This window comes from Dermacentor albipictus, chromosome 8 (genome assembly GCF_038994185.2).
Source record: "Dermacentor albipictus isolate Rhodes 1998 colony chromosome 8, USDA_Dalb.pri_finalv2, whole genome shotgun sequence".
Lineage (NCBI taxonomy): Eukaryota > Metazoa > Arthropoda > Arachnida > Ixodida > Ixodidae > Dermacentor > Dermacentor albipictus.
Window position 1 is genome coordinate 102200690 of NC_091828.1, and position 25871 is coordinate 102226560.

Here is a 25871-nt window from a genome sequence, read left to right on the forward strand (position 1 = left end):
AACAGACGGTTCTAATTCAGGAGTGCAACATTTATGCTATACGTTGCCATTTCTTTTGAATCATGAATATGTTAATTTTTACTTGTTTACCTGCGCTTCTAGCAAGCGATGCTTTAATATTGTAAACGAGGCACCATAGCCTGGTTACGTGGAAGTTGTTCAATACTCTATTATGTTAGCTATTTTGTTACTTTGGTTTTGATGCAATCGTCTGCATTTTCTTCGTGCACCTTTCGGCTTAAGTGGTATTCTTGGGCGATAACTTTTAGAGATATATTGATATGGAATAACAGTGGGATCGCTTTCGTGAGATCTTGTGCGACTTGATACCGGGCGCGTCGGTGTATATGAGCAACAAGTGTTGTTGTCACTCTGTAAAGGTTGTTGCCGGCCGTACACTTTTGTGTGCGTAATTCCGAGTCGTGCAAATTCTCACGGAAGTGATTGTATTCCCGAAAGTGATCGCTCAAGAATGCTGCCCCAGCAGTCGACCCGGTGGTCTCGTAACGAAGGCTTGTCAACATGGCTTATGTCTGCGACTGCTCTGTCTGTTGGTAGAAATAGACGTAAATAAATTTAATTATTGGTTGTTCGGTTTATTAAAGCGTATTTTTTTGTTGCACTGTTTTTTTGCAGTGTGCACACACCAGGTTGGCGATGACGTCTCTGGGATCATCACACGGTCCCCAGCCTTTCAACTCAAGCATGTGGCTGACAGTGAGCTTGCATTTCTCTTTTTATCGCACTGTAGTGATCAATTGTTGGCAGCATTAGTTCGTTCATTAGCAGGAAGAGGAGCATTGCCAAAAGCATTAAAAATCTCTGTCAGGGTTGTTTTTACTTAATGCGGTTGATAGCCCAGTGGTTATTGGTGTTCCACTGTTTGAGCAAGAGGCTATAGATCCAATTTCTGGCTGCCGCACCCAAATTCCCAAAGCAGTAGTATGCAGAAAGTGTTATATGCTTGTGTTAGGCATGTCTATTCTTTAGAAACTCAGGTGGTTGAAATTAATCTTGAGACCTTCACTGTGGTGTCCTTCAATGCACAGGTACAGCTTCAGGATGTCAACCCTTTCAGGGCCAGTGACGTAAAGATACGGTGCCACGAATGAGTCCAAAAATGGGCGATGCCATACATTTGCGGCGGCGTCTGTACGTTTAAAAAGCGCGCCAATTTCCAAAGTTTTTCTTTCCTGGCATGTGCTGCCACTATGTGGGAATGCACAGAATTTTTTTCTCGCACCTGCCCCTCTCGGTTTTCGTTGCGTGGTTTTTTTTATAACTAGTTTGTTTGCTCCGGCGCATCTGTATACTACCGCTCGCGCATTGGCACGCGCACTGGCAGGCGGCAGTTAGTTTGGGTTTTGTTCCACGGGGTTTGTGAATATAGACGGTGAGTGACAGTGCGAAGGTAGGACTTGGCCCTACTGCAGACGCGCCGTCGTAACGTCGTCCGTTAAGCATGACCGAATTGGATGTGTAAGGGAATGGCCGGCCCCTCCGGCACGTGGTGTCGTGCAAGAGCTTTGAGGCACCTGAATGTTCAGACAGTTAGCGATACTGCGGTGAAGCGGTTGGAGAGGACGACCCTCTTCTGCCCCCGCCCCTTACCCCTGGGGGGGTTGCAGAAGAGGGCTCGAGCACAGTTGTGGATGTACTGGCTAGCAGCTCTGTTCTCTATGCAATTACGTTATGAAACAAATGCTACCGGAATGTCCTCATTGCAACAAACATACACTTTCAGGCACTTCTTCCCTTTAATCAAGTGAATAGCTTTCCAGAAGTGCTTGGCTATTTGCTTATAATGAAAATACCAATATTTGGCGATTTCTGCAGAATTTTCTTTTTAATTTGTCGACTTGGCTGCACCTTTGCTGATGAGGCGTAGGAGCCGAAACTTTTTGATGATGCCCGGATGTCCGTCACAGTAGCAAATGTTCACGCCCATCTTGCATTTCGTTACTCAAGTGGTCGTCCTCAATTTGCAGACGTCGAGAAGCTGAGCTTGGAGGTGGACAACATCACGGCCGTGGCGAAAGAAGCCAAGGACATCATGACAAACATAGAGAAGTCGGTCGAAAACGTCAAGAAATTGGTGGAAGAGGCGTCCAAAAAGTGCAAGGAGAAAAGTGGTGGCTCCACCTGCGACGACATTGAGAAAAACAAGAAGGACCTGGAGTTCAAGTTTGAGACTGTACGTAGACTTCTTGGCAGTCTGTGCTTATGTGGAAATAGTGCGGGCTGTACGAATGTGCCAACGGTCCCAGCAAGGTACCCTTGCGAGAGACTGAGAAAGCGTTGTTAAGAAACCTTACCCTCAGGAATTCCGGTCTAAATACATGGAAATAGACAAATCGTCCTGCTAGGCATGCACTGCCTCAAAATTAGAGGTTCATAGCATGTAAAAAAAAAAACGGAAAAAAAATGTGAGATCTACCACCTTCAGGAAGTAAAGCTTCAACTTTTCATTGAACTGTGTTTACAGTTCAAGGCCTCACGTGGATGAAAGAATAGACTAGGAAACAGACAGGACTGTCTAGTCTTATCTTTCGGTCACGTGAAGCCTTGCGCTGTGAGCATAGTTAAGATAGTCGAAATATCACCCACCAACTAGCCCAAACATTTACATCGCTAAGTTACGGTTTCGTTCAAGTTAAGTTTAAGGTAACTGCAGAATCGTGCTTACATTTTGAACTTGGATTTAAAGAAACAATATCACAGTTCTGTAAAGTGCACCAAATGAGAAAATCTAAAACGTACAAAATTCATGTGTCATATGCCCCTCAGAAACAAACCAATAATTTGTGAGTTGGACTTTTGCAAAGACCTCGTAAACATTTTAACACTTTCATGTGAGATGTAAATTCACATATCAAGTTTGTCCGCTTCAGATCCTTGAAAGGTGCAGTCGCAGGTGCTCGTAAGAGATGCAGATATCGTAGAGAGTGGAATATCTGTTTTTTGGTGAAGAGTACAAGATGTTTGCCTACCGTGGTGGAGTACTGGCCTTGGTGTTGTGCTGGTAAGCCTGAGGGCACGTAATCGAATCCCGGCTACGGAGGCCGCATTTCAGTGGAGGCGAAATGCAAGAATGCGCACGGTAGTACTTTACAATGGGTGGATATTAGAAGAACCTCAGGTGGTTGAAATTAATCCGGAGTTCTCCCACTACAGCGTACCTCGTAATAATTTCCTAATTTTGGCATGTAAAACCCCAGAATTTATTGATCATTGTGCTGAACAAGCTTTCCAGTCAGCACAGTGATTAATGTGCAACATTGCAAAATAGCCCAGAATTCTATTTTAGTTAAAGATTTGTAAACTTTGTGCTTCAATGCTTTTTGAAACTTGGCCTATTATTGGGAATATTCGTAGAAAGAAATAGAGGCTTTAAATAAAATTCTGGTTCCTAGTGTCACTGCTCTGTCTCAAATGCGACAAATTTAATTCAAATTGGTCTAGTGGCTGCCTCATAAAAGGGTTTTTTGCTTTTTACATGTATTTGAATGGGTGGCATCCAAGTTGGGCCTGAGCTTAAAGCTTCCTCTGAAATGCTAAAGCTTGAGGTTACTCATATCCAAGTTGGACCCAGGGTAAAAGCTTCCTCGCTGTTGCTCGTGCAGCACAATGTTCTAGCCTCCTTAGCACAGCATCACAGATACTTCAAGGAAATCTCTGACCCGAAAGAATGAGGGGGAGGGGGTAGAGAACACGGAACAGGGTTATTTCATTGGTGGGAGTAGCGTACATGAGTTTATTGTGGAAAGCTACTCTCATCAGTTTCGTCATACAAAAAACACACACACACACATACAGAGAGAGAGAGAGAACAACTATTTCGGCTCCTTTTGTGCTTCTTGTAGGACGTCCTAGACCACTGGCGATTGTTTACGATGTGGAGAAGCACTTCAGTAGCATCCCTCGCACGCCCACACCTGTGCCTTGTCTGCCTGCGTGTCAGCCCGCTTTTGAAAGCCCGGTATATAATTTCCTAGTCTTTGTGGCTTATTGCCCTCCAACAAAAAAGCAACGGCGACCGGACGCAGCAGTATTGGGACGCACCCTGCTTATCTCTAGATTAGGGCCGTCTCGTCGTGCTTTGTTATTCTCCGTTCTTTGTGCAGGGCCGGTGGATGATGTTATTGCCTTGCTGGACAGTCGTGATGTTCAACGGTAGCTATTTGTGTAGAGGGGCCTCTGTCTGTTGTCGCCCGTCATGAATTGCTGGTCGGGCAGTTTTATGGAAGTGTGATAGCAGGCTGTGATATTTGCTTCCAACCAACGTAGCGCTCGAGTTGTGAAGCCATAGAAACAGAGCAAGGCAACATTTACTAGAGTGTAAACCACTTGTGTGGTTGTTTAAAACGCACTTGGTAATACTTTGGCTGGCGTTTACTGTCTAGAGTTAACGCAGCCTTAGAGCATCCTACAAAGATCGCTAGAAAGAACTGATGCTGCAATCATTAGTCAGTCATAGCAATAGTAAGTACTTCGTGCATTAGTTGCATCTTCAGATATTCTTGTGGCTTTCTGAATTTTCAAGCAGTCATATTTTTTCAAACACATGCAAGGCAATAAGTCTCTGCACACTTACATGATCATTGCAAATTGTTGCACTTGTAACGCAATACTATGTTGAAAATGGCCATTTTGCTTAGTCGCAAAGCCATTCGAAGCCACAACGATGAAGTTTATGCAAATCCATCCACTATTACATAAGGGGTGCGTTACACCAGTACATTATGTTGTTATGCTGCTACATTGGGCTACGCAATGAGTAGTAGCACAGCTGAAGACCGAGCAAGCAGGAGGAAGTGCCAAGTGTTAAAATGTTTTATTCTGCATCATGACATCACTACACGTACATGCACATACACCTCCTAGGAAACAAGACTGAAACTGGTTTGTAGAAAAGCCAATATGGTAAATTATTTAGGGTGCTCCAAAGCTCGCAGCATATTTATTAGGTCTTCGAGGTGTAGGACATTCATGTAACAAAAAAAATGACTATGTAATGTCAGTACTCAATAATTTGGAAAATCGGATAGTTCTGACGCCTCCTATGGTCCTGCCAGACGTATGCATTATTTAACGGACCCAAGCTCATTAATTCAGATGTACGTGGCTGCACACCAGTTAATTCGAACAACCCTCGGGGCATGGTGAGCATGGAGCAGCACTAGCGTCCAGTCAAAACAAAGTGTCGGAGTCGGCATTGTCGCAGTCATTGGCGAAAACCGTACAAGAACAAACAGGAACCCTGGAACGCTTAATACCTGCCATGCATGACATTGCATTGGTCGTGTGCCTTCAGAACTAAGTAGTCGCCACCCATGACCGCGTCGATAACGATTGCGGCTTCGTCCGCAGCTGTTGCAGAAAACAGTAGATTCGTTTTGACTGTACGCATGCGTCGGCCGCATTCCTTCAGAACTGTGTAGTCACCATCCACGATTGCATTAAAAGCGACCAGGGTTTTGTCCGCAGCGGGTGTGGCGAGCAGTAGTTTCGTTTTTTGCCTGGTGCAATGCTTGCACTTGCAATGTCGCAAACACAGCAGAAGCTGTCGAGGAGGAAGAGCAAATCAGCCGTGGCTCGGTGATTACACCACGATGGCTGGCCCATGTGTTGTTTGCAATCTGTGTTGAAAAAATGATCGAATGTGCGCGTGAGTAAAGAGGCGTGCCTCGGATGAAGACGGAAGTCTTCTGATGCAGCCACACTGCGAGGGAAATTGCGAGGCTTTCTCTGCTATGGGTGCTATCAGTCTAGAGATGACAACAGTTGCAGCTTCCGCACTGCTCTTGTGCCTTATAAAATTTGCTGAATTATTCAGTACACAAACGAGTGTTGATGCAGCAAGCCTGTGGTTCTCTTGATACCCTCGATAATTCGACATGCAGTTAATTCGGACATCTTTCTATTTTTCGGTTCCGTGAAATCCAAATGAACGAGGTATAACTCTTTTAAAAAGCGTTTCGGGACTTAAGGGTTGTCTGTGCTGACTAATGATGGGAAGTTAGTGCATTGTCGTCGAAGGCACTGACAGCTTGCCTGACTGTTCATTGAGTCTCCTTTCACACATGTTGGCCCATTTCTCATTTCAGGTGAATCTGGATAAGATACAAAAGGCCAAGGATGACATTGACAACCTGGAGCCTGCCAAGCTCAAGAGTGAAGTTGAAAAGGTGTCTATGCTTCAGCATTTTTTTCTTCTTTTTTTAATTTTACTCTTGTGAATATGTTGACGGACATCCTGCACCTCCTTCAAATTCTAGTGTGGTGTCGTGCAATCACAGTTGGAGCTACTCGTGTTTGTTGCAAGCTATATTATTGCCATCGGCCATATCGAACTCCACCATGTGACAGGAGCCTCTTTAAAGCATAGACTCATGCAGTGTGGATTCGTGGGGCTGCAGGCTTTACTTATATTTGTCTGTTTGTTTTGTTCTTTTTACTTTTTTTTTACTTATTTATCACCCTGTACCAAATTCATGCAAGTCAAGAGCCTGAGCCCCATTCATAGAATCGTAGCAAGAAGGTGCAAATTGTGTTTCTTTACTGGGCTTCTGTTGTTCTCTTTGTTCATTCCTGTAGTGCTCCTGTTTTGTTTCTATAAAACCACTTTGCTTACTGCATATCCTGGCGCGTTATTCTGAATCGATAACCTTGAGGGAGAGTTTATTTCCCGTTAGTGTGATGCAACATCAGTGTGTTACTGGAACAGGTGTCCTCCGAGTGCGGTTGCGAACTGTCGAGCGTTTCATCACATTCATCAACTTCCTCTACTTAGCCAATCAACAGGAACCGAAGGCAACGTCCCTGAAAGAAATCAGTCAAGAATGTAGCCCCTAGTTAATGTTGTTCTAGTCTGGAAAGATTAAGTCATCGGCTTATCATGACTACTGATGTTAATGCTGATGGTTAAAACTTTAGAATACTTCTTGTGAAGTTGCTAATGTCTCTCTCCTTTTCTCCCTTTTGTCAGGCCTTGGACACAGAAGAGAGGAGAAAGGACATCATGCAGAAAGTCAACACAGCAACAGAAGGTGAGCAAGTACTTGGTTCTCGTGATGACCATTTGAACACCTACTTTCAGCACAAAAGGGGCTTTCAAGCTCATTGAACCCTTTTCATGACTAAGTCAACTGGGCAGCAAAAGAATTCAGCAGGCACGGCAGCTTGGAAAGAGCGGATGCGTCTTGAAAGCTGGGACCATAGCGACAGCGCTACCGGAACGCGGGGCTCCCCTTCAGAAATGTTTCTTTCCCCAGTTGGCCGCTCCCATCGCCATCTGATGGCCTCCAAGATTGGAAGAGTTCTCACTCTTGTAATCTTGGAGGCTACACCTCACAAGGGGGGCGAAAACTGCGTGCCATATTTAGCCATGGCCATTAGCCAAAGCTTTATCACTGTTGGAACACCAGTTCTCAGAGTTATGTTTTAGGGAAAAAAAGGGAAAGGATTCAAATCCTTTGAGTGCACTGTTTTCTTCAGAGTTTCCTGCAATAACTACTAGAGAGAACTCTGGCGTTAGGATCGTTCAGCTGCCATGGGAGTGATGGATTTGTCTGATCTTCATGCTTGTGGTTTGAGACATTCTTGTGGCTTTGTTTATTACGCTTTATGTACCTTCATCGTCTTTAATTTCAAAGCATTCTATACTTTTACAAGTGCAAGAGTCCCTATGAAAACGCACAATCGCCACTGATTGCAGCGGTTCAGCCTGTTGAGGGGGCCACATGAAAGAGCCAAGCATCTCGACACTATCAGGCTTCTGGAGTAGACATCCTGTGTCCAAACCCTGCCACGGGACAGTTCTAATGGTGCTTGTTTAATTATTTATAGCACAGTACTTTGGTTTGAAATGGTGAGTTTACAAAGTTGTGAAGCTGTTTGAAGCCAGGAGGACGAAGATTAGGCAAATCGATGTACTAACCATCATTCCCATGCTAGCCGAACCACCCTGCTAGAAGCTCCCGTTGACAGTAGCGCCAGAGTTGCGACTAGTAATTATTCTATGCAACTCTGTATTTTTCTCTGCCTCTCATGGTAGGGCTGGAGGTGTGGACTTGTGCAGGCCGCCTTGAGGGCACCTCAAGATTCGGAATTTTTGCCAGTTTGTCCTTCATAACAAGCGGAACCCACTGCTTGCAGGCTTCGAGTATGCCGGTCTGGAGAGCACGCATGTGGGTTGGGATTACGTAGCACTTCAGTCAAACTGATAATTTGCATAAGTCAATATTGTTGTAACAAAGGCTTGCAGTACGAGTGTGGGTGATCAGGGAATAAGTAATCTCTGTACTGCAGCCACGTAAAAGCTGTGTCGGCAGGTTACATTATAGATCGTAATGGTCAGAATGAAAGCTTGTCTCAAGCATCGTACGATTTGCCTTTTATCAATGTTGACAGGCTTTGCAGTATTACCTGTAAAGGTGAAGTTCGTTTTCTCATCAATGCATCTGTGGTTTGTGGCAAGTGATGGTTTGGATTAACTTAAGGGAGTTAATTCGGCTCCATTTCACTTTACTTCAGCAGTTGACGAGGCTGCTACTTATTGTGGGTCAGTTGCATTCCTCTCTTCATTCACCAACTGGAAAATCACATAAAAAAAACGACGTCTATGTTAACCGTTCTTGTAGCAGCAGCACCACGGTGCCCTGAACATTGGTTTACTTTTCTGTGCTGTAACCGATTGAAATTTGTAGGCACATTGGCATTACTCGAACCACTAGTTAGTGACTTCACTGTGTTGGGCCCTTGCCGTTTAGCTTGTTGGGTAAATTTCTAGAAGTAAATTCGGTTGCGAATCAACCTAATACCCACAAGTCCAACATAATGCCTTCAACTTTGTCTCCGTTTCATTTTTTTTTCTTATGATCCTTACCTCCTTTCTGGCTATCCTGTGCTAAAATGCCACATACCACCTTGCCCAACAGCCTATCCTTATAATGTAGATAAATGTATCATTATTCACTGCTGTGCTGGTTAGTTCATACTTGGTTATTGTTTAAAAGACTTTGAAAAATGTGAAGATATGACAGAACAGGTAAGAACAGCAGAGAGCATAATTACTTGATGTTATGTTGGAGCAAACATGCATTTCGACAATTTCATTTCCATTGCTACCTGGTTTGATTTTGGTGCACTAATGTGTTTGCACATGGCGAAACCTTTCCTGAAAAATTGAACCATTCCCTTAAGTAAACTTAGTTTCAAATGACGCTCGTCTCTGTCCTGTTATTTCTTTACACCTTTTCATCCCTTTTGCACCATAACCGTGTAGATTAAACCTAGGGTCATCCTTTCTTTGAAGTGTTATAGTTCAGTCGAATCAAGCAAGGACTTAATTCTTTTCCTTGTTCTTCCATTCATGCTTCAGAAATCCGCACGAAACTCAATGATGTCGAAAAAACGCTCCGGGATACGAGCAGCAAGTTTGACCTGCAGCTCATCTCCAACCCGAATGTTCTCGACGTGACGTCCATCAGAGACACTTTCGAGGAAGCCAACAAGTACGTCGCATACTACGGCTATGTCACCCTAGCCATCGCCTGCGTGCTCGCGTTCGTGCTCGCCTGCTACGTGCTTGGCCTCACTTGGGGCGGCTGCGGCTCCCGCGAGGGCTCCTGCAACCGCAAGACCGGCGGGAGCTGTCTGACGACCGGCGCCGTCCTGTTCCTGCTGGCATTCTTCGTGCCGATGGTGCTGTCGACGCTGATCCTGGCCCTGGGAATCATGGGGCAGCGAGGCGTCTGCGACATCGCCCGGGACCCAGGCAGCGAGCAGTCGAGGTCGCTCATCGGCCAGGTCGCCCAGGCGGCCAGCAAGGAGGTGGCGCAGATCAACGCCACGACCATCGAGGAGATCATCGTGCGCTTCAGCGAGTGCCGCAACAAGTCGTACAGCCTGTTTCAGCTGCTCGGCAAGGAGCTGGTGATGAATATCACCCGCCAGGCAGCTGGCGACCAGGCTGGGAAGGGTTCGGTCGATTGGCTCTGGGGGGAAGGTGATGTGGCGCAAATCGACATCGACCAGGGCATAAAGGACTTTGAGAAGACAATCAATGACATCAACGTTGACAACATTGTGCCAAAGGAGGTTGATGACAGGATCGAGCAGTTGAGGAGCTTCAACATTAACAGACGGGACCTTTCAGATTTGAAGACCAAGGTATTGTTTGAAGCTTTGCGAAATGTTACAAATTCAGTACACGGCTGCGACAGCCGGTCTTACTGTAGGGGTTGTAATGTGAGAAGTATGGTCAACCGCCAAATTTTATGAACCGCGGGACCTGAGAAAACATTGAACTTCCAAGCAGCTTGTGACAGCAACCTGTAAAATCCTGCAAGACAGTGTTAGTGTTTCCACATACTATGTTACAGGATGTAAATCAGCGTGCTAATCTGCATTCCAGAGATATTCGGCTTTTCTTGACCCTGCGCACTGTAAACTTTTGTGGTTGACTGTATCTATGTGTTGAGAGGCCTTCTGAAATTAGCGAAACTTTCTGCGCCAGTCCTGAACAGTGCAGTTTGCTGTGCTATGAAAGTTAGAAATTGTTTGAGATGCACATGGCATTTATATGTTTTAGAGGTGCTAATCTAACAAGCTTTGTCCCACATTTGGTGAGAGACAGGGAAAATATTTACTGGAGCGCTAGTATTCGGAAGTTTGGGGAAGGATGTCTTGTATATCCACTTGTGCGCAGACATCTCAAGCACTTAGCAGCGTAAATTCTGAAATTAAAGTGTGTACCATGAAGTGATTCATTAACATGTTGATTAGTATATATTTTTTTGTTATTTAGTAATTGGTCATTATCACACATTTATCTATGTTTACTGCCACTACCAATCCATTGTCACAGAAGGAAAAAATTCACGCAGGAACTCCTCTGGGAATTAGTCTAAGTATGCATAAGCATTGTTGCACTTGCTCATCTCCACGCCGCCCGGTATCATTATCAGTGTTATGCAAATTGATCCGACTGCGCTGCGGCGACAAGAACGGCTGCAGGTTGCGGCGTAAGTTGAAGTGTCGGCGCAAGCAAACTACTGCAGGTGGTGGCTCCAGGCATGCTGATGACGTATCACTCATTATGAGCTGTTGTTGTCTGTTTTTAGCACCTTATTCATCCGCGTCGAAGCGCTATCAACCATGACCAACCGTACTGTGGCATGACTTAAAAATGGTAACAGCACAAATGCATGCATCCACAAAGTAACGAGGACGAAACACAAGTTAAAATTTTTAAGTCAAGTATGCACCAACTCGCCCAGAAAGAAGTTTTAAGGACGTACTGCGGCAGCAGCAGCTGTTTGCGGTGTTCTCGTTGTTCAGGCGACTGCGTATGGCGCAGCTGCGCGAGATCTGCCTAGATGGGGACAGAGTGTGCCGGCTGCTGATCTCTTCATTTGCCCTGCGTTGTCGTCATTTATGAAGCAAGATGCCGGGGGCCCTGTTTTGAAAGGGATATTGTCTTACGTGACGGATGGACGGACGGGTTTCCTCATTGGGTAGGCACAGAAATGCTTACGTGTCTAAAACCACATCAACTTCACTGCCCGTTCTGAAAAATTCTGACTGCTGACATTTGAAAAGCCCTGTATATTGGCATGCGTTCAAGCAGCAAATACGGAATATGCGCTTATACGTAGCCGTCTCGTTAGCAGTCGCAGCTTTTATTTTTTACTTGCCGATTTGTTTTTCTTCTCGTAGGTCAATGATTCCCACCTCAAGTTTAACTTGGCTGAGGTGTTGACAAAGATGGAGGAGTTCAAGTCTGGAAAGACTGGTGAGGTGAGTTTCCTCCCCGCTGCTTCATTCTTCGCACTGTGTTTGAGCCATGTGCAAACGAGGCTTGCAGTAGTACTAAACTAGTGGAGTTCCTTCGTCACGCGTGTCGCAAAGTCGGTCTGGAGACTATTCAGACTGGCTTTAATTAAGAAATGACGTGTGTCCAATGCACTTAAAGGCACCAAGGGCGATGTTTCTTTTTGAGTGCAGAAGACGCTTGCGAGGCATCCGGCAAGGATGACTTTTTTTTGGCTGTTCCGACGAGGATGCAGCTTGTGGCATCGACTAGTGAGGTTTAGTAGCCAAGCTTACAGTAAATAAAGGTGTGTCATGTTAAACGTTCTTCTCAGTTTTTCCAAAAGGATATGGGTCGACCTGTGTGGGAACTGACTTTTTTTCTCGGGGAGTTCACCATATATTAGGGGTCGACCAATTTTGAGTAAATACGGTAAGTTCATGACGTTGCACTGACATACCTGTGCTGGAGTTCTGTCGCCAGATTCGAAATGTACAAGCTCGGCCTTAATTCTCTGTTATAGTAATCAACCCTCTACCGTGAAATTCGATGAAACTAGAGTTTTTAAAGAATGCTTTATCAGTCTAGACTTATCCAGCGCTTCAATTAAGGGTAATGCTAAAGTATTCACTTGCAGGTAGAAATGAGAAATTTAGACTTTCTCGAATCATTCTAGATGGAATGCGAAGTGTTCCACCTGTGCTACTGAAGACAGGAACCCCTGTTAGTGGGCCGACGGTCTCTTGGGGGATTTACACGTGGCTGAGCTTTCTTGCTTTCCCAGTGGGTTAGCTTGCTTTTCGGTTTTTGTGTGCACTTAATCGTGCGTTGATTTGTGTGCTGCCTGTGGTTGGCTTCTTGAAGGTGTTGACGCTCCTGAACAACGTGACTGATGAACTCAAGAAGCTTCAGGGATTCATCGGGACCCTTGAACAACTCAAGGTGAGTTCTTCATGAACACCACTGGCCACTGTCAAACAGGCCGGAGCTGAAAGCTTTAAACTGCGCGAGAAGGGCATAAAAGTGAAGTGTAAACGTGCTTTGTCATGCTCTTACCCGATGCCTCACTCGCTGTTGCTCCACATTTCTTAATCCAGAATAATTTTTTTTTTACATCTCCCAAAATACAAATTTCTTTAAATTCTTGATTGACTCATCATATTAAATGCCAGAAATACATTTAGGATAATTATACTTATTTTGGGAACATGCAAACAAATTTTTAGTGCTAGAAAAGGCTGCCTTCACTGCAGTGCTTGAGGTTGGCTTTTTCAACACGAATAAACTTATTTTAAAGTTAACGTCCAGAACACGACTTCCGTGCCCCTGCGAGAGTCGTGACGCAGCGGACTACCTGGTGCAATGAATAATTACCTGTTTCTGGCAGTTTCCTCGCGGAAAGATTCGACCACTACATGTGCAGCCCAACGACGGCAGTATTTTTTCTTGTTGTTAACCTGAACAAAATGCTTCTGTCGAGATTTTGAAACTGTTGCACTGCCATCTGTGACCAGAAAACTGAGACGTAGACCTCTGTATATGCCCACATTGTCCTTGGTGAGATAAATTTGCCTTTACCACGGACTAGCCTAGCTCTTCAGAAGTAGCTGGTGGGTAAGACACTTGGACGTGCCTAGCTCGTCTGGAAGAGGTCAAAGGTTAGTTAAGAGGCAGCATTGACCTCGAGCAGCTCCGATTTCTTGTATTCAAAATGCGTGAAACACAGATGCGTTTTGATTAGACAACCAGTAGACCAATTTGAATTAAACATGCTGCACTTCTCTGTTCCTAAGCATCCACTCATATCTTAAAGGCAAAATTCTGTGCAGAGCCTGTGTTATATCTACAACATCTAAAGGTATGCTTTCTAAACTGTCCAAAGTTTAATTGCAGTAGGCCTTTAAACACCTAATCACACTTTTTCACGTCATTGATTCTAGTGTACTACAACAAAATTTGCGTGTGTGTGCTCTTGTTTGCAGGGGGTAGTGGTGCCATCCATTGGACGTGTGGAAAGCCTTCTAGCCATAAATGGCACAGACCTGAATGTGAGTAACATGCATGTTCAAAAAGCTGTGCGTTGCTATGGCATGTTAGGCACTCGCATGTTTGGCATTTCTTCATAGTAGATGTATTTTTCTGCCCCCTTTTCCATATTTTATCCTTTAATCATTTGGAGCCTGTTACATTGGTGAGACAGGCATCGCATTTATTTTCGCAGTTGGTCACCGACTGATAATTCAGTTGCTGAAAAGACTGCTTGAAAGATCGAATAATTAGGAGTTCGAAATATTGGATTCATCAGAAATGAACTAAGTAGCCAAAAAAAAATGCTCTCCATTACATCCTCGCATGGACATATGCTTGTATGCAACCTGGTCAGTCTATATTTTTACCATTGTCATGCTGTCACTACAAATAGATGAAAGTGCGGTCTATGTATGCACCGAATCTCCATCTGTGGACAATACACAGAGGTCATCAGCTGGGCTTCTATAGCCAGATGGTCACAAGATTCTTCGCAGCAATCGATGTCTGACGGCCTCCCTCAGTTAAACGCCACTCTTGTCAGCGCTGATAATGCAGGTTGAGTTGGTGCCATTTGAAGCTGCCTGTCGATCCTGAGCAACAAACATCCATAATAGCAATCGAAAGAAGTCACTCAGGAGTGTTTTGTTATTTCACTCGTGAAGCAACCAACACTCGACGTGCCAAACTGCACGCGACAAACCACAAATGCAGCTTAACACTGTTGCGCAGAGCAACTAAGGGACAAGACTTGAGTGAGAAAACAACACACAATTAATCTTTTACTCAATTTTCATTTCACTGTTTTTTCATACCAATATACTCTTTATGGTCAGAAATAAATGTGAAGACGTTATAGTTTCGGTCTCTGTGAAAAACTGCAAAAATGCTCCCATTAATCAAGCACTAGGCCGATTTAAATTAATTTTATTCCATTTGTGAGAGAAAGCTAGACTTCATGTTGCTGTTCAGTGTTCATTTATATAGCTTGTCGAGGAAGTGAACTGGGTGCAGTCGTGTTATCACTTAATTTTGCTAGTTTCTCCTTCACATCGACGTGTGCCAGCTTGCCCAGTTGTCACTTGCTGGGAGCGGCAGGCGCCTGCAGCAAAATCACTTTCCACCTGTTTCAGGAGTACGCTTACAAGATAATCCAGGACGCCAAAAGCCAGCTGAAGCAGGACGTTGCGAGGACCATCGAGTCGGCGAGAAAATACAAGGACAAGTTTCTCGAAATGGTGAACGAGTACCTGAACCACACCAGGAGAGGGGTGCGTCTACATTCGCTTGGCGTTGCACGACGTTTTGCTACCGCAGAGCGACACCGGGCAGTAAAACTCTCTCGTTTGGCTCGGCTCCAGTTTGCCTCGTTGAAATTGTGGGAGATGTCCTCCGTACTCTTGGGACAAGGGAACGACAACACAGTAGTGCAAACAATCACAAGGGCATTTATTGCACCTTTCATAGATCAATGCCCACTAGCCGAGTTGCTATCCGCAAAACATGCCGATGGGCGCGCGACAAATCTAGAAGTCCGACTCACCGCGACCGGAAGCGAGCGAATATGTTCGCCCCATGCTGGATCCCAACGCCTGGTCGTTCGCGTGTATAGTCACGCGAATCGTGGCGCGTTCGAGGGCGGCCACGCGAGGCGGTCTCGCAGAAGCATGGGTCGGCGCGCACACGGGAGACGTCCCCGCCGTGCGCCGATCCGCCGGGAAAGAGGGTCGCTGCACGTGCGGCACGGCACGTCCGTCCCACTTGCTGTCTCGAACCCCACGAGAGAGCGCCTTGTCTTTCCCGCACCCACGTAACCGCGCAGCGTCGCGACACTCGCGCCATCTCTCGCACCATGCTTGTACCGCTCTGACCGCCGCGGCGTCACGCAGGCCACGCGGCGAAGCGGGATTACAGGAGACGTGCTATGCGGGAAAAACATCAGGGGACGCGCGAGAGTCGCGCATCCCCACAAAATACAGTCACCCAGTGGATTGGCTCAGACGTCTGTGACGTTGGGTCGCTGTGCGCAAGGTCGTAGGTTCGATCCCAGCTTCAGCAGTCTCATTTTGATGGCAGGCAGAATGCAGAAACGCCCACGTATCGAGACTTAGGTGTGCGTTAAGGGAACCCGGGTGGCCAAAGTGAATCCTGCGCCCTTCACTACAGCGTACCTCGCATCTCGGTGCGCATTCTTGGAACGTGAAATCCCACAATTTAATTAAAACACAGCCGAACACTGTAGTGCGGCAAACAAGTATAACCAATTAGTGGATGTACGGAAGTGAGTAGAAAACGTTTATTTCCCATATCGCTTCTTAACAAATGTAGCAGCCGGGAACCTGGTGAGTAATAGACATCACTGTGGAGACGATCCTACAGGGTTTTTGGGGGAGCCTGGAAATGCTACTCGCTGCTCGCAAGTGATCTGATGAGCTGCGTCGGCTTGCGCTGTCATTCACGAATGTAAGCGGTGTATGAGCTTAGAGCAGCGGGAAGTCCAAGTAATGAAGGGCAGAGAAAGGCTTGTGTCCATAGACAAGATAAAAGGGTGAGTAGCCAGCAATCTCGTGCCCAGAAGAGTTGGGAAAGTAACATAAGGCAAAGTAATAGCTTCTCAGGCGCAGTGATTGGGGAGCGTACATTTACAGTATGCTTATGATGAATATCAAATATAAGGATGTTATAACGAATTGGGCCTGCTAGGTGTCTGAGATTTGTTCTGGGTGATTGCCAAGTATTCCAGGAGTTTGTTGATGACCTGGCTTGTCTTCTTAAGATTCGAATCATTAGGCGTGTTTCGATTGGACTTTCTGTTTCCATTTTGTTTGCCAGTTTATCTGTCGTTGGTCGTTCTGTCAGTTGACATCTTGTATATTTTACCACGTTTTGACATTTAGGTGGAAGAAAATGTTGGAGACTGCAGGGCTCTGTACGGAGTCTACAACGCTGCTGTGAGCTCCGTCTGCGACGATGTCCTTTTGCCACTGGTAAGGGACTTCTCGTTTGTAACACATAGCAGCATTTGTGTTCCTCTATTCTGTCATTTGCAGTTGCGTTTTTGCTGCGTTCATTTCAGTTTTAGTGCAAAATTTGGTTTTGTATGAACATGTAATCAGTACAATCTTAAGTGAGGTTGATTTGTAAGGAAAATAAATGCAGCAAAACTTTTTATGGAGAGGTAAATCAAATGATAGATCCACCTTTCTTCATGGCTTGTTTTTTTTTTCCTCCTCTGCCAATGACACGCACTTGTGTTCACATATTATCCCATTTGAATACTCTCCGTTATTGCACATTTTGGTACCACAATTTCTTTTTCCTTTCCGCATTATTTCTTATTGATAGCCTACTCATTGCACTTAAGTTTTTTTTTTTTTTATAAGTCATATGAATCTCATAAATCGTGGCTTGGCTTTTTCAGAATGGCTACTGGTTCAGTGTTGCCGCATTCCTGGTTGTGGGCATTCCAGCCGTCATGTTTGCTCTGTGCCTAGCTTCGTTGTACGCCAGAGTGGACCCGGCAACCTTGTACCTGGACCCACTGAGTCCCGTAGACTCGTAAGTACCGTCTTGTTCCGGTGTGTGTGTGTGTGTGCTGCTTGCGTAAAGCTTCCTGAAATCAGATGGTGTGTATTGCAATGATTTTATCTTTTATTTGCATTTTTGTCACGTGAGAATTGCACAGGCAATGACAGTGACATACAAGTTGCCTTTACGTCGCCGTGTAACGTATTGCAGAGCAGTTAAAGTGCATGTAATCTTTTTTTTCTCCGCTTGTGTTTTGCAAAGTGTCATTTGCATTTCTTTTAATCAAAGAAAGTGTAATGATGAATACCACTGGGCATTCGGAGGAGCATGCGTATATCCTCAAGCAAGACCCCTGATGACGCTTGTATACAGCAGATACAAATGTGATCGAAGGAAACTAAATGGCGATTGACAGAGGTCACGTGATCGGCTGCAGCTGCTGACTAAAGAGGGACTTGTGACGACTGCTTGTTCATGCCAGTAAGCACTACCTGCCCGTAGCCACACACAAATGTCTCTCGATTGATGCCACTCACGTCGTCTCGCACCACCATCGTTATGTAACATGACCGTTCAGCGTGTCCCATTCTCGCGCCACTGGATGGTTCAGTAGCTTTGGGACTGCAGTCACGTGTCTGAAAAATCAGAAGCGGCTAATAACTGACCCAAGACGTTCGCTTTTCAACCAAAGCGACCATTTGTGACTATTTGCGACCAACTTAGTCGCGTGACCTCTGCGAGTTGCCCTTGTGAATGAGCCCCAAGTCGACAGTGCAGCACGGGAACACGGGTCTGCTGCAGAGTGACTTGATCCGCAACAGGGAAGTTAACTATGCCTTGTTTCATACATAGCAGCCAATGTTACAAAGGCTAGCGAGACTTCTGTCGCTGCGCGCATTCTCAATCAAAAAATAGTGTTCATGCATGAAAGGAAGACATACGCATTCACCATGTAATTCTGTGTAACATGCAAGCGTCATAATTTGATGTTAGAAAATGGAAGGCATCGCTAATTTGAACCTATTTCCCACCAAACGAGTGGAGCAACACGTTTCTGTGACCAGTGACCACGGTGCATTTCTTGCGCTCGAGACGAAAACATAGTATGCCGCAGGCAAATATTAATTAACGTGATTTGACGAGACCTGAAGTTCACAAGTTCTATAGCTGTACAGTCGATAACGAAAGCCCAATACGAGTAAATGCTTGCCCCAACAAAATGTTCTTTTATATTCAGCGAACGGCCATAGGATTCAATACATTTCATATCTCTCAACAAACCGTCACAAATCTGAAATCCTGCATCAACAATATTTCCCAACACATTAGACCCAATATCATTTTCTCCCCACCTGTGTGAAAAATCGTCACAGCACACTTAAGAGGCCGCCGCCATGTTTGTTTACAACAGCAGCAAAGGGCTGGAAGTGATCACTTGCGCCGGAAACGCATTATGTCTGCCATTTTATTTGTCGGTCAGCCGTTTCAAATGGCATGGGCGCATTGCCATTGACCTGATTGCTGTCAAAATCTTCACTGTGTGTAGCACGTAATCTGTGGCTCAGTGAAAGAAAGTGCAACAATAACAAAAACATCAACTTGCCACCGTTGTGGGCTTGTTTGTGGGACGTGAGATGGTGGCCGTAGCGTGGGCTGTCAGGCCTTTGGCCTTGATTGACAGCTGGTGCCATATTGTGACCTCAGAAGTGATAGTCCGAGAATGCACAGACCCCCTCCCCCCCCCTACGGGTGAGAAATCGGCACAACAGACTAGCGAAAAGTAGGATGAAAGAAAATGGTCTCGTCGCCATGGCAACTGGCGGGCTTATCGCTTGCATATCACGCACAGGACTGACGCAAATGTTTCTGTCTCGTCAGAGGCTGGGCGCTATTACACGATTGCTTGCGGGATGCATCTGAGTAGCGTACCGGAACTATGTCGCTTGAGTAGCTCCTGAAATATGGAATTCTTTTTCGCATGAAACCATGCTCGGACAATGAAGGTGCTAAGAAGGAACACAGTCACGTAATTTTATTTGTTGCATAAAGCAAGAGCGCATAGAAAACAACTCGAGAACATCGGACACTTTCCTAAAAAAGGCATCGACGCCTCTCGCGTGACGGACCTGTGATCGGAGAGTCATTTCATGGCACTGTTTTGAAATAGGGGACATCAGCAGGCCTTCCTGTAAGGTGCTCCGTACACGCCTAAAGAGTATATCTGCACTGTAGCCTGGATCAATCGCACACTACACGAGGTACAGCGTGTCTACAGTCGGGCACTCCAGTCTGTTGCCTTCATGTGTTGTAAACTTGTGTGACTGTCTGGGCTGGTTGGCTGTAAAGCCAGGCTTGCAAGGCATTCAGTTTGGCAAGACGCCGACCGTCAAAGTCTGCTCGAAGCACACTGGAGAATCGGCATGATTTGTCGTAGCGGGAACAGTTGGCAGAGAACATGATTGACAGTGGACCAGCTATGGTACTCTGTGTCAACCCTTGGAAAACAAGTGCTCAACCACAGTGCAGTACCAACAAAGAAGGAATGTGTCAATGAAGAAACAATTGCAAAATGCATGCAGTCTTGGTAACGTTCCCAGTTTCAAGCATACCGACTTGCATGTTGACCTCTCAAATTTTCATGATGGGGGAGGGATTGGCTTCTATGTCCCTGTCGGCTAGGATTATAAATCTGTTTCTCTGTTCTTTTATCTGCTCAGGGAACACGTGTCTGGAGGCAGCTACATGGACAGTGACACTATCCCGCTTGCACGGTAAGCTGCGTGTCCACCCCTGGACTTGGCACTCCCAAGGAGGATTGTCCCTGCCCCTGCTTTTACTAACAGTTTCTAGCACCGTTTAAGGCTTACTGCCTCAACTGCGCCCGCACACTGCACGCAACTAGTCATTCTTTTGTTTCACTTGAATGTCTTTTCAACTTTATTGAGGTACTCTAGTCTCCCAGCACTGAGTACTTCTAGTTGTCTCCGACCCGCCATGGTGGCGCAGTGGCTTTGGTGTTCCTCTGTTAAGTCCGAGGTTGTGGGTTCAAATCCCGGCGGCGGCCGCCCCATTCCTACGGGGGCGAAATGCAAAAACACCTGCGTGCGGGGCATTGGGTGCACGTTAAAGAACCCCAAGTGGCCTAAATTAATACAGATATGGTGTGTCTTGTAAACGGATTGTGGTTTTGGCACATAAAATTCCAGAATTTAATTATTATGCTAGTTGGTTCTGGTAGAACACTTGTTTGTTTCATGTATAGTCGACTGCCAATTATTTGGTCACCAATAATGCGAACATGCTCGATTATTCAGGCAGTCTCACGGCACCGCACCATATACTTAATGTATGAGAACGACTGAAATTTCGGACATCTTACAGGCACGTTGTGCAATAATTCGGAACTCCGACTACAAGACCGTGTGCTATAATATCCCCACGGAGTCAAGCAGAAATAGTAGCAATATATTCTATTTGAGACGTCGTCGGCATGCTGACCACGTCACCATTGCTCTGCAACAACGTAACTTGCTAAGCCTAGTCGATCTAATAGTCGCCAACAAGAAATTGTTGCTAGCATTGACAGCAGTTTCATGTATCTGTAGCGCCAGCATGACAGTGGTCAAAATACAGGCTGCAATTTTGTGGCGTTGCTTCCCGCTCAATTCTATGCCACTTTTATCATCTACTGTTCATAGCTGGCTGATCCGTTCATAACGCATGCAGAATGTCGCTCTGACCACTGAAAAAGAACGAAAAGCGTGAAAAGGAATAGCAACAAGAGGCATTGCTATAAAATTGTGACTATTGAATGTCTGGTCCAAAGCTTGACCAGACACGTGCATTCCCCCCCCCCCCCCCCTCTCCTCCCAGAAATTTGTTAGTATGCGACCTGCCCAGCCTTCCCTCCTCCCCCTCCCCCATCAAGTTCATGCCCCCCTCCCCTGAAAAAAAAAAATTTAATGTGGCTACGTCGTTGGTAGGGCAACAGATAGCACGCTTGTCACTGTGACAAGAATGTCGTCGTTCGCAGAGGCCATTGTGTCTTGCGCTAGTCAGGCGAAATTGGAGCCATCTCCAACATTGACGAGCCTAGAATACGGCACGCCTATTTTGGCCACTTGTGCAATAAGATCGCATATTATTGGGCAAATTTGGTATTTCGGACTTCCGGGCTATTCGGACGTTCTGACGGTCCCCGTCGAGTCTGAATTATCGGTTGGCAACTGTGTCATGTTTCATTCTCAGAAGCTGTTTTTACCCTTTCAAGCCTGTGCATGCTTGGATGCGATGGTGCTCAATTTGACTGTCTTTAAAAAACATTTTTTGTCTTTGTTCGCGCAGACGCATGGGACGCCATTGAAATTTCTTGTGTAGCAAAATTTCGTGGTTGGTGCAGGCATTGGCAGAGGATTGCGATCGGTTTTATAACAGAAGGCCATGCAGGATTGTCGTACGAGACTCGTGGGAAGAAAAACGTATTATGGCAGAATGCCGTTGTTGTGAGCCGTATTGGAATAAGTGCTTACCGTAGGGGAATTCACATTTAGCTAGGCCACGCAATGAAAACCGGTGATGACTGGCACTGTGTAATGAATGTGTGGCGAGTCTGACCATGCACAGTGATGTATAGTTAGTGATCGCACTTTTCAACTTAGCATTTCTATAACTTAGCGGAGTGCAGTGCGTATTACGAGCTTCACATGCTGACGTAGGAACAGTGAATTCTCTGGCGCATGTTAATGCCTGTATGGTTAGTAGCCAAGGCAGCCTAAAACTGGGCACATCTGTTAATGGTAGCTGCACCTAAATCTTTCCAGGAAGGAGGCCAAGGGGCCAAGGCGTTGCACTCTGTCAGTGTAAAATGCCAAGAACATTGCCATCGATGCAGTGGCGGCTCTGGGAGCTACAATTTAATTCCACCCAAGTAGTGCGTGTTGTTTGCTAGCTCTAAGCAGTCCTGTCAAGTTTCACTCCTGGATATAGCTTGCTTCCTTTCCATAGGGTATGTTGACATTCAAGTCACAACCAATAGGTATGTCTAATACAGAAAGTATGCTTTTGCTCCAATTAATTGGAAGGCAGGGGGTTCTGCCATAGCTATAGGCAGGGCGAAACATAGGTAGTAGAAAGCAATAGACAGATGACACAAGTGCCTGTGTCGTCTGTTTCTTGCCTTCTTGTCTGTTATGTGCCAACTACAGTCGCCGACCGTTTATTCGGACCTCACGGGGACTGCGAAAATGTCCGAATAAACAGGTGTCCAAAAAAGCAGATTAAGAAAAAAAAAAATCCTTTATTTCCACGCACTTATTTGGGCTCGGCAGTAGGCTTGGAAGAAATCGTGAATGCGCCGTTGCACGCTGTTCCATTTACGTGCAATCAGATAAGCCTGAATCTCGGAGAGGGTCGTACGGTCACTATTAGCGGCTGAAAGCACAATCACTGCTTGTACACACTCCGCATGCAACGGCAGCGTAGCACATGGTGCGTCATCTTCTGACTCGGAGTCATCGTCCGGCGGTGCAGCAGAAACCTGACGAATGATCTTGCCATCGTCGAGTTCTGCGCATGTCAATACAGCAGTGTCAGCACCTATGAAACTGTCAAATGAGATGGTGTCCGGAATCACAATGCAACCACTGCACAGGTCTCGGCAGAACATTTTCCGCATCAGTAGGGAGCACATCGGAAGGCGACAAGTCTTAGGCCTCCCGGCACCCGCTTGCCGGCATTCCCCAGCGCAGTCTGCGCGGGCACTGTCAGCGCCATTAGACCCTTGACGCAATGTTTACGTATGCCGCGTTGGATCACCGAAACCTCGACACAGCACACAAAGCAAACACCACTGTGCAGACACCAGTCGCACAAATGAAAAACGCGGCCTGCTCGCAGCGTCTTGCGCAAAAAAAACAAATCAGCTGTTCGATTGTCTTGACACGGCTTACTAAGCTGAAACTGGAACTGCTGCAGAGCCACCCTATCTAACCAGGCAGAAACGATGATGATGAGCGGGGATTTCCAGTAGCGCCACTTCGTGGGGCAGCAAGGAAGCTCCGTTCAAAACAAAAATGGCATTCAGCAAGTCGAACCATGCACCGGTCAGAGTCGGTGCATGGTGCTCTCGACCGAGTTGGCTCAAGGAATGTCTGAAAAATCAGACGAGAGGTTGCAAGGTGTCCAAAATTTCGGCAGTTGTTATACATTATGGTTTATGGGGAGAATGGCGGTGCCGCGAAGCTGACCGAATAATCGGGCATGTCCGAATTTTTGGAGTCCGGAAAATTGGTCGGCGACTGTATAACCTTGGACCTGTACAAAGCTAGCCCGATCAGTGTTTGTTATACCACAGGCTACAATTGGAAATGGAAAACACCTTGTAGATGACTAGAAGTGCTCACTGGTGCCTGGCCAGCAGGACATTTGCTATTTGTTTTGCATTATCTTATTTTCTGTGCGAATTATAGAAATCTCCCGAGTGCCCCAGAGTACCTCCTTGCTTCTTCTTGAAATGCTTCTGCGGAACTTGCCGGTTCTTTCTTTTTTTTTTCCACTGTTTGCATGCTGCATGCTTAGATGGGTCTTCTTCCCCCCGTGCCTTGGCACCTCTGTTTGCAGGCTGAAAAAGCTACCCCAGCAAAACGGACGAGACAATAGGGGCTACGATAACCATCCCTACCAGCGTGGGTTTGTGATTATATAAGCTCTCTCTCTCTCTTCCTGTCACTGTCTTTCTGTACGTCTGTCTTTCAAGGGTGGTTGTTTTCCTAGGGGGGGGTCCTGCCCCTCTTCTTTGGCTTTGGTCTCTTGTCTGGCATTCTCGGCAAGCTTGTCTGTCTGTCCGTCGTGGCCCCCTGGCTTCTGCTTCGTCTTTGTTTTCTTTCACGTGTCTCTGTGATGTCATCTATCTCTGGCTTTGGTCTCGTCTGATGTTGTCAAAAGTCCAGCTGTCCATGTTGCCTCATGTCTTCTGTTTGGACCTTGTGTCCTTTTGCATGTCTCCGTGTAGTCATCTGTCTCTGACTTTGGTCTTGCCCGGTGTTGTCATCAAGTCTGTCTGTCCATCTGGCTCTGGTCTTCTGCTTCAGCCTTGTCTTCCCTTCACACGTGTCTTCTGTGAAGTCTTCTATGCTTGGCTTTGGTCTCGTCTGGTATTGTTAACAAATTCATCTGTACGCGTGGTTCCGTTCTTCTGCTTGAAACTTGTGTTGCTTGACCTTTGATCTCGTATGATGTTGTCAGCAAGCAGGTCTGTGCTCTGCTTCAAACTTGTGCTGTTTTGTGCGTTTCCTAAGTCTTCCCTCTGTGTAGCTCGACTTCCACTTCAACTTTGTGTAATTTCACCTGTCTCTGTAATCATCAGTCTCTGACTTTACTTTCATCTCTTGTTGTCATTAAGTCGTCTGCCTGCATGGTTCCTAGCGTATTCTGCTTCAAACTTGCATTATCTTGGGCATTGCTAAAGTTGACCATCAATTTCACCTAAACAAGGACCTTCTCTAATTCTTCCCAGCTCTGGTCCTCTGTCTTTCTGTGTGTTCTCTGTTTGCTGTGTTTGCTGCCGCAAGCTGCCACCCTTCCTCGGATATGTCTGGTGAAGTAGTGCTGTTCTCTATCCTGTCGTACTACATATTTAAGTGCTTTAGGCATGGGTGATGCATTGGAACTGAAGCTTTTGCATGCCGTTGGCCTTTCATGACGACTAATAGCTCTTGCTGTTGTGAGATGCTGTTAACTGCATACTGGTTTCTCTTTTGGGGCTGAGTGAGGTCCTTATGTGGTTATTGTGGGTTGTGGTTTCTCACTTAAAATTCCGGACCTGAACGCTGTGCAGGAGAAGGGATCATTCTCGTAGCATTGCTTATAAGTGGTGGTGTGTGAATCAAGTTTCAGCCTAGCAGAATCATTCTTGCTAACCCGTCTTGGCCATGTCTCCCTGAGACATGGCCAAGTCCCGCAAGCCCCGCATTATTCTTTTTCCTCCATTTTTTGCTGTGCGGCGCACTTCCGCTGATGGTGTCGCCTGTGAGCTATTGCATTTGTCTCATTTTGCACAGCACATAATTTTGTGCCCTGTGCACGGGAACATCCGACTAGTGTTATAAAGCAATGGTACATGAACACTGAGGCAGACACAAGCTGACCACAGAGCATGATCGCGCGTGGGAACTTGGTAGAAAACGACGTAGTTTCGTTGTCCGCGTGTGCGACTGGACGTGAGAACATGCAGACGAAACGGAAGTACATCTCTCTTGCTGCGATACTAAGTAAAACAAAAACACGCAGACATTTGGTTCGTGTGTTTTATTATTTCTCTAAACTTTAATTTGCCTATTGAAGCACCAGATTGCACAAATAACAGATGTTGCCTTGAATAATTCTCGATGTCGTGTGTCACTATGAGCAAGGTCACAGCGCAGCCATGTATGTAGGCGCACTTGCGTGATATGCGTCGACTCACCGGCCTGGAGTGTGGCACCTGTGAGGAGAAGGGCAAACA

At 46.0% G+C, this 25871-nt stretch overlaps 1 protein-coding gene across 7 annotated transcripts in view; it reads left to right on the plus strand.

Annotated features, from left to right (window-relative positions):
- LOC135913718 (prominin-like protein) overlaps positions 1 to 25871 on the plus strand; it is a 59008-nt gene that overhangs the window by 24159 nt on the left and 8978 nt on the right. For 5 of the 7 annotated variants that reach the window (XM_065446316.2, XM_065446317.1, XM_065446318.1 and 2 more), the window contains exons 8-20: positions 637 to 717; positions 1989 to 2194; positions 6108 to 6188; positions 6989 to 7049; positions 9383 to 10173; positions 11722 to 11802; positions 12680 to 12757; positions 13798 to 13863; positions 14977 to 15114; positions 16741 to 16830; positions 17265 to 17401; positions 20089 to 20142; positions 23990 to 24058. In XM_065446316.2, coding sequence (XP_065302388.1) covers positions 637 to 717; positions 1989 to 2194; positions 6108 to 6188; positions 6989 to 7049; positions 9383 to 10173; positions 11722 to 11802; positions 12680 to 12757; positions 13798 to 13863; positions 14977 to 15114; positions 16741 to 16830; positions 17265 to 17401; positions 20089 to 20142; positions 23990 to 24058 — 1933 coding nt within the window. The remainder of the gene's footprint in view (positions 1 to 636; positions 718 to 1988; positions 2195 to 6107; positions 6189 to 6988; positions 7050 to 9382; positions 10174 to 11721; positions 11803 to 12679; positions 12758 to 13797; positions 13864 to 14976; positions 15115 to 16740; positions 16831 to 17264; positions 17402 to 20088; positions 20143 to 23989; positions 24059 to 25871) is intronic. The other 2 variants (XM_065446322.2, XM_065446321.2) reach the window with 2 other exon arrangements.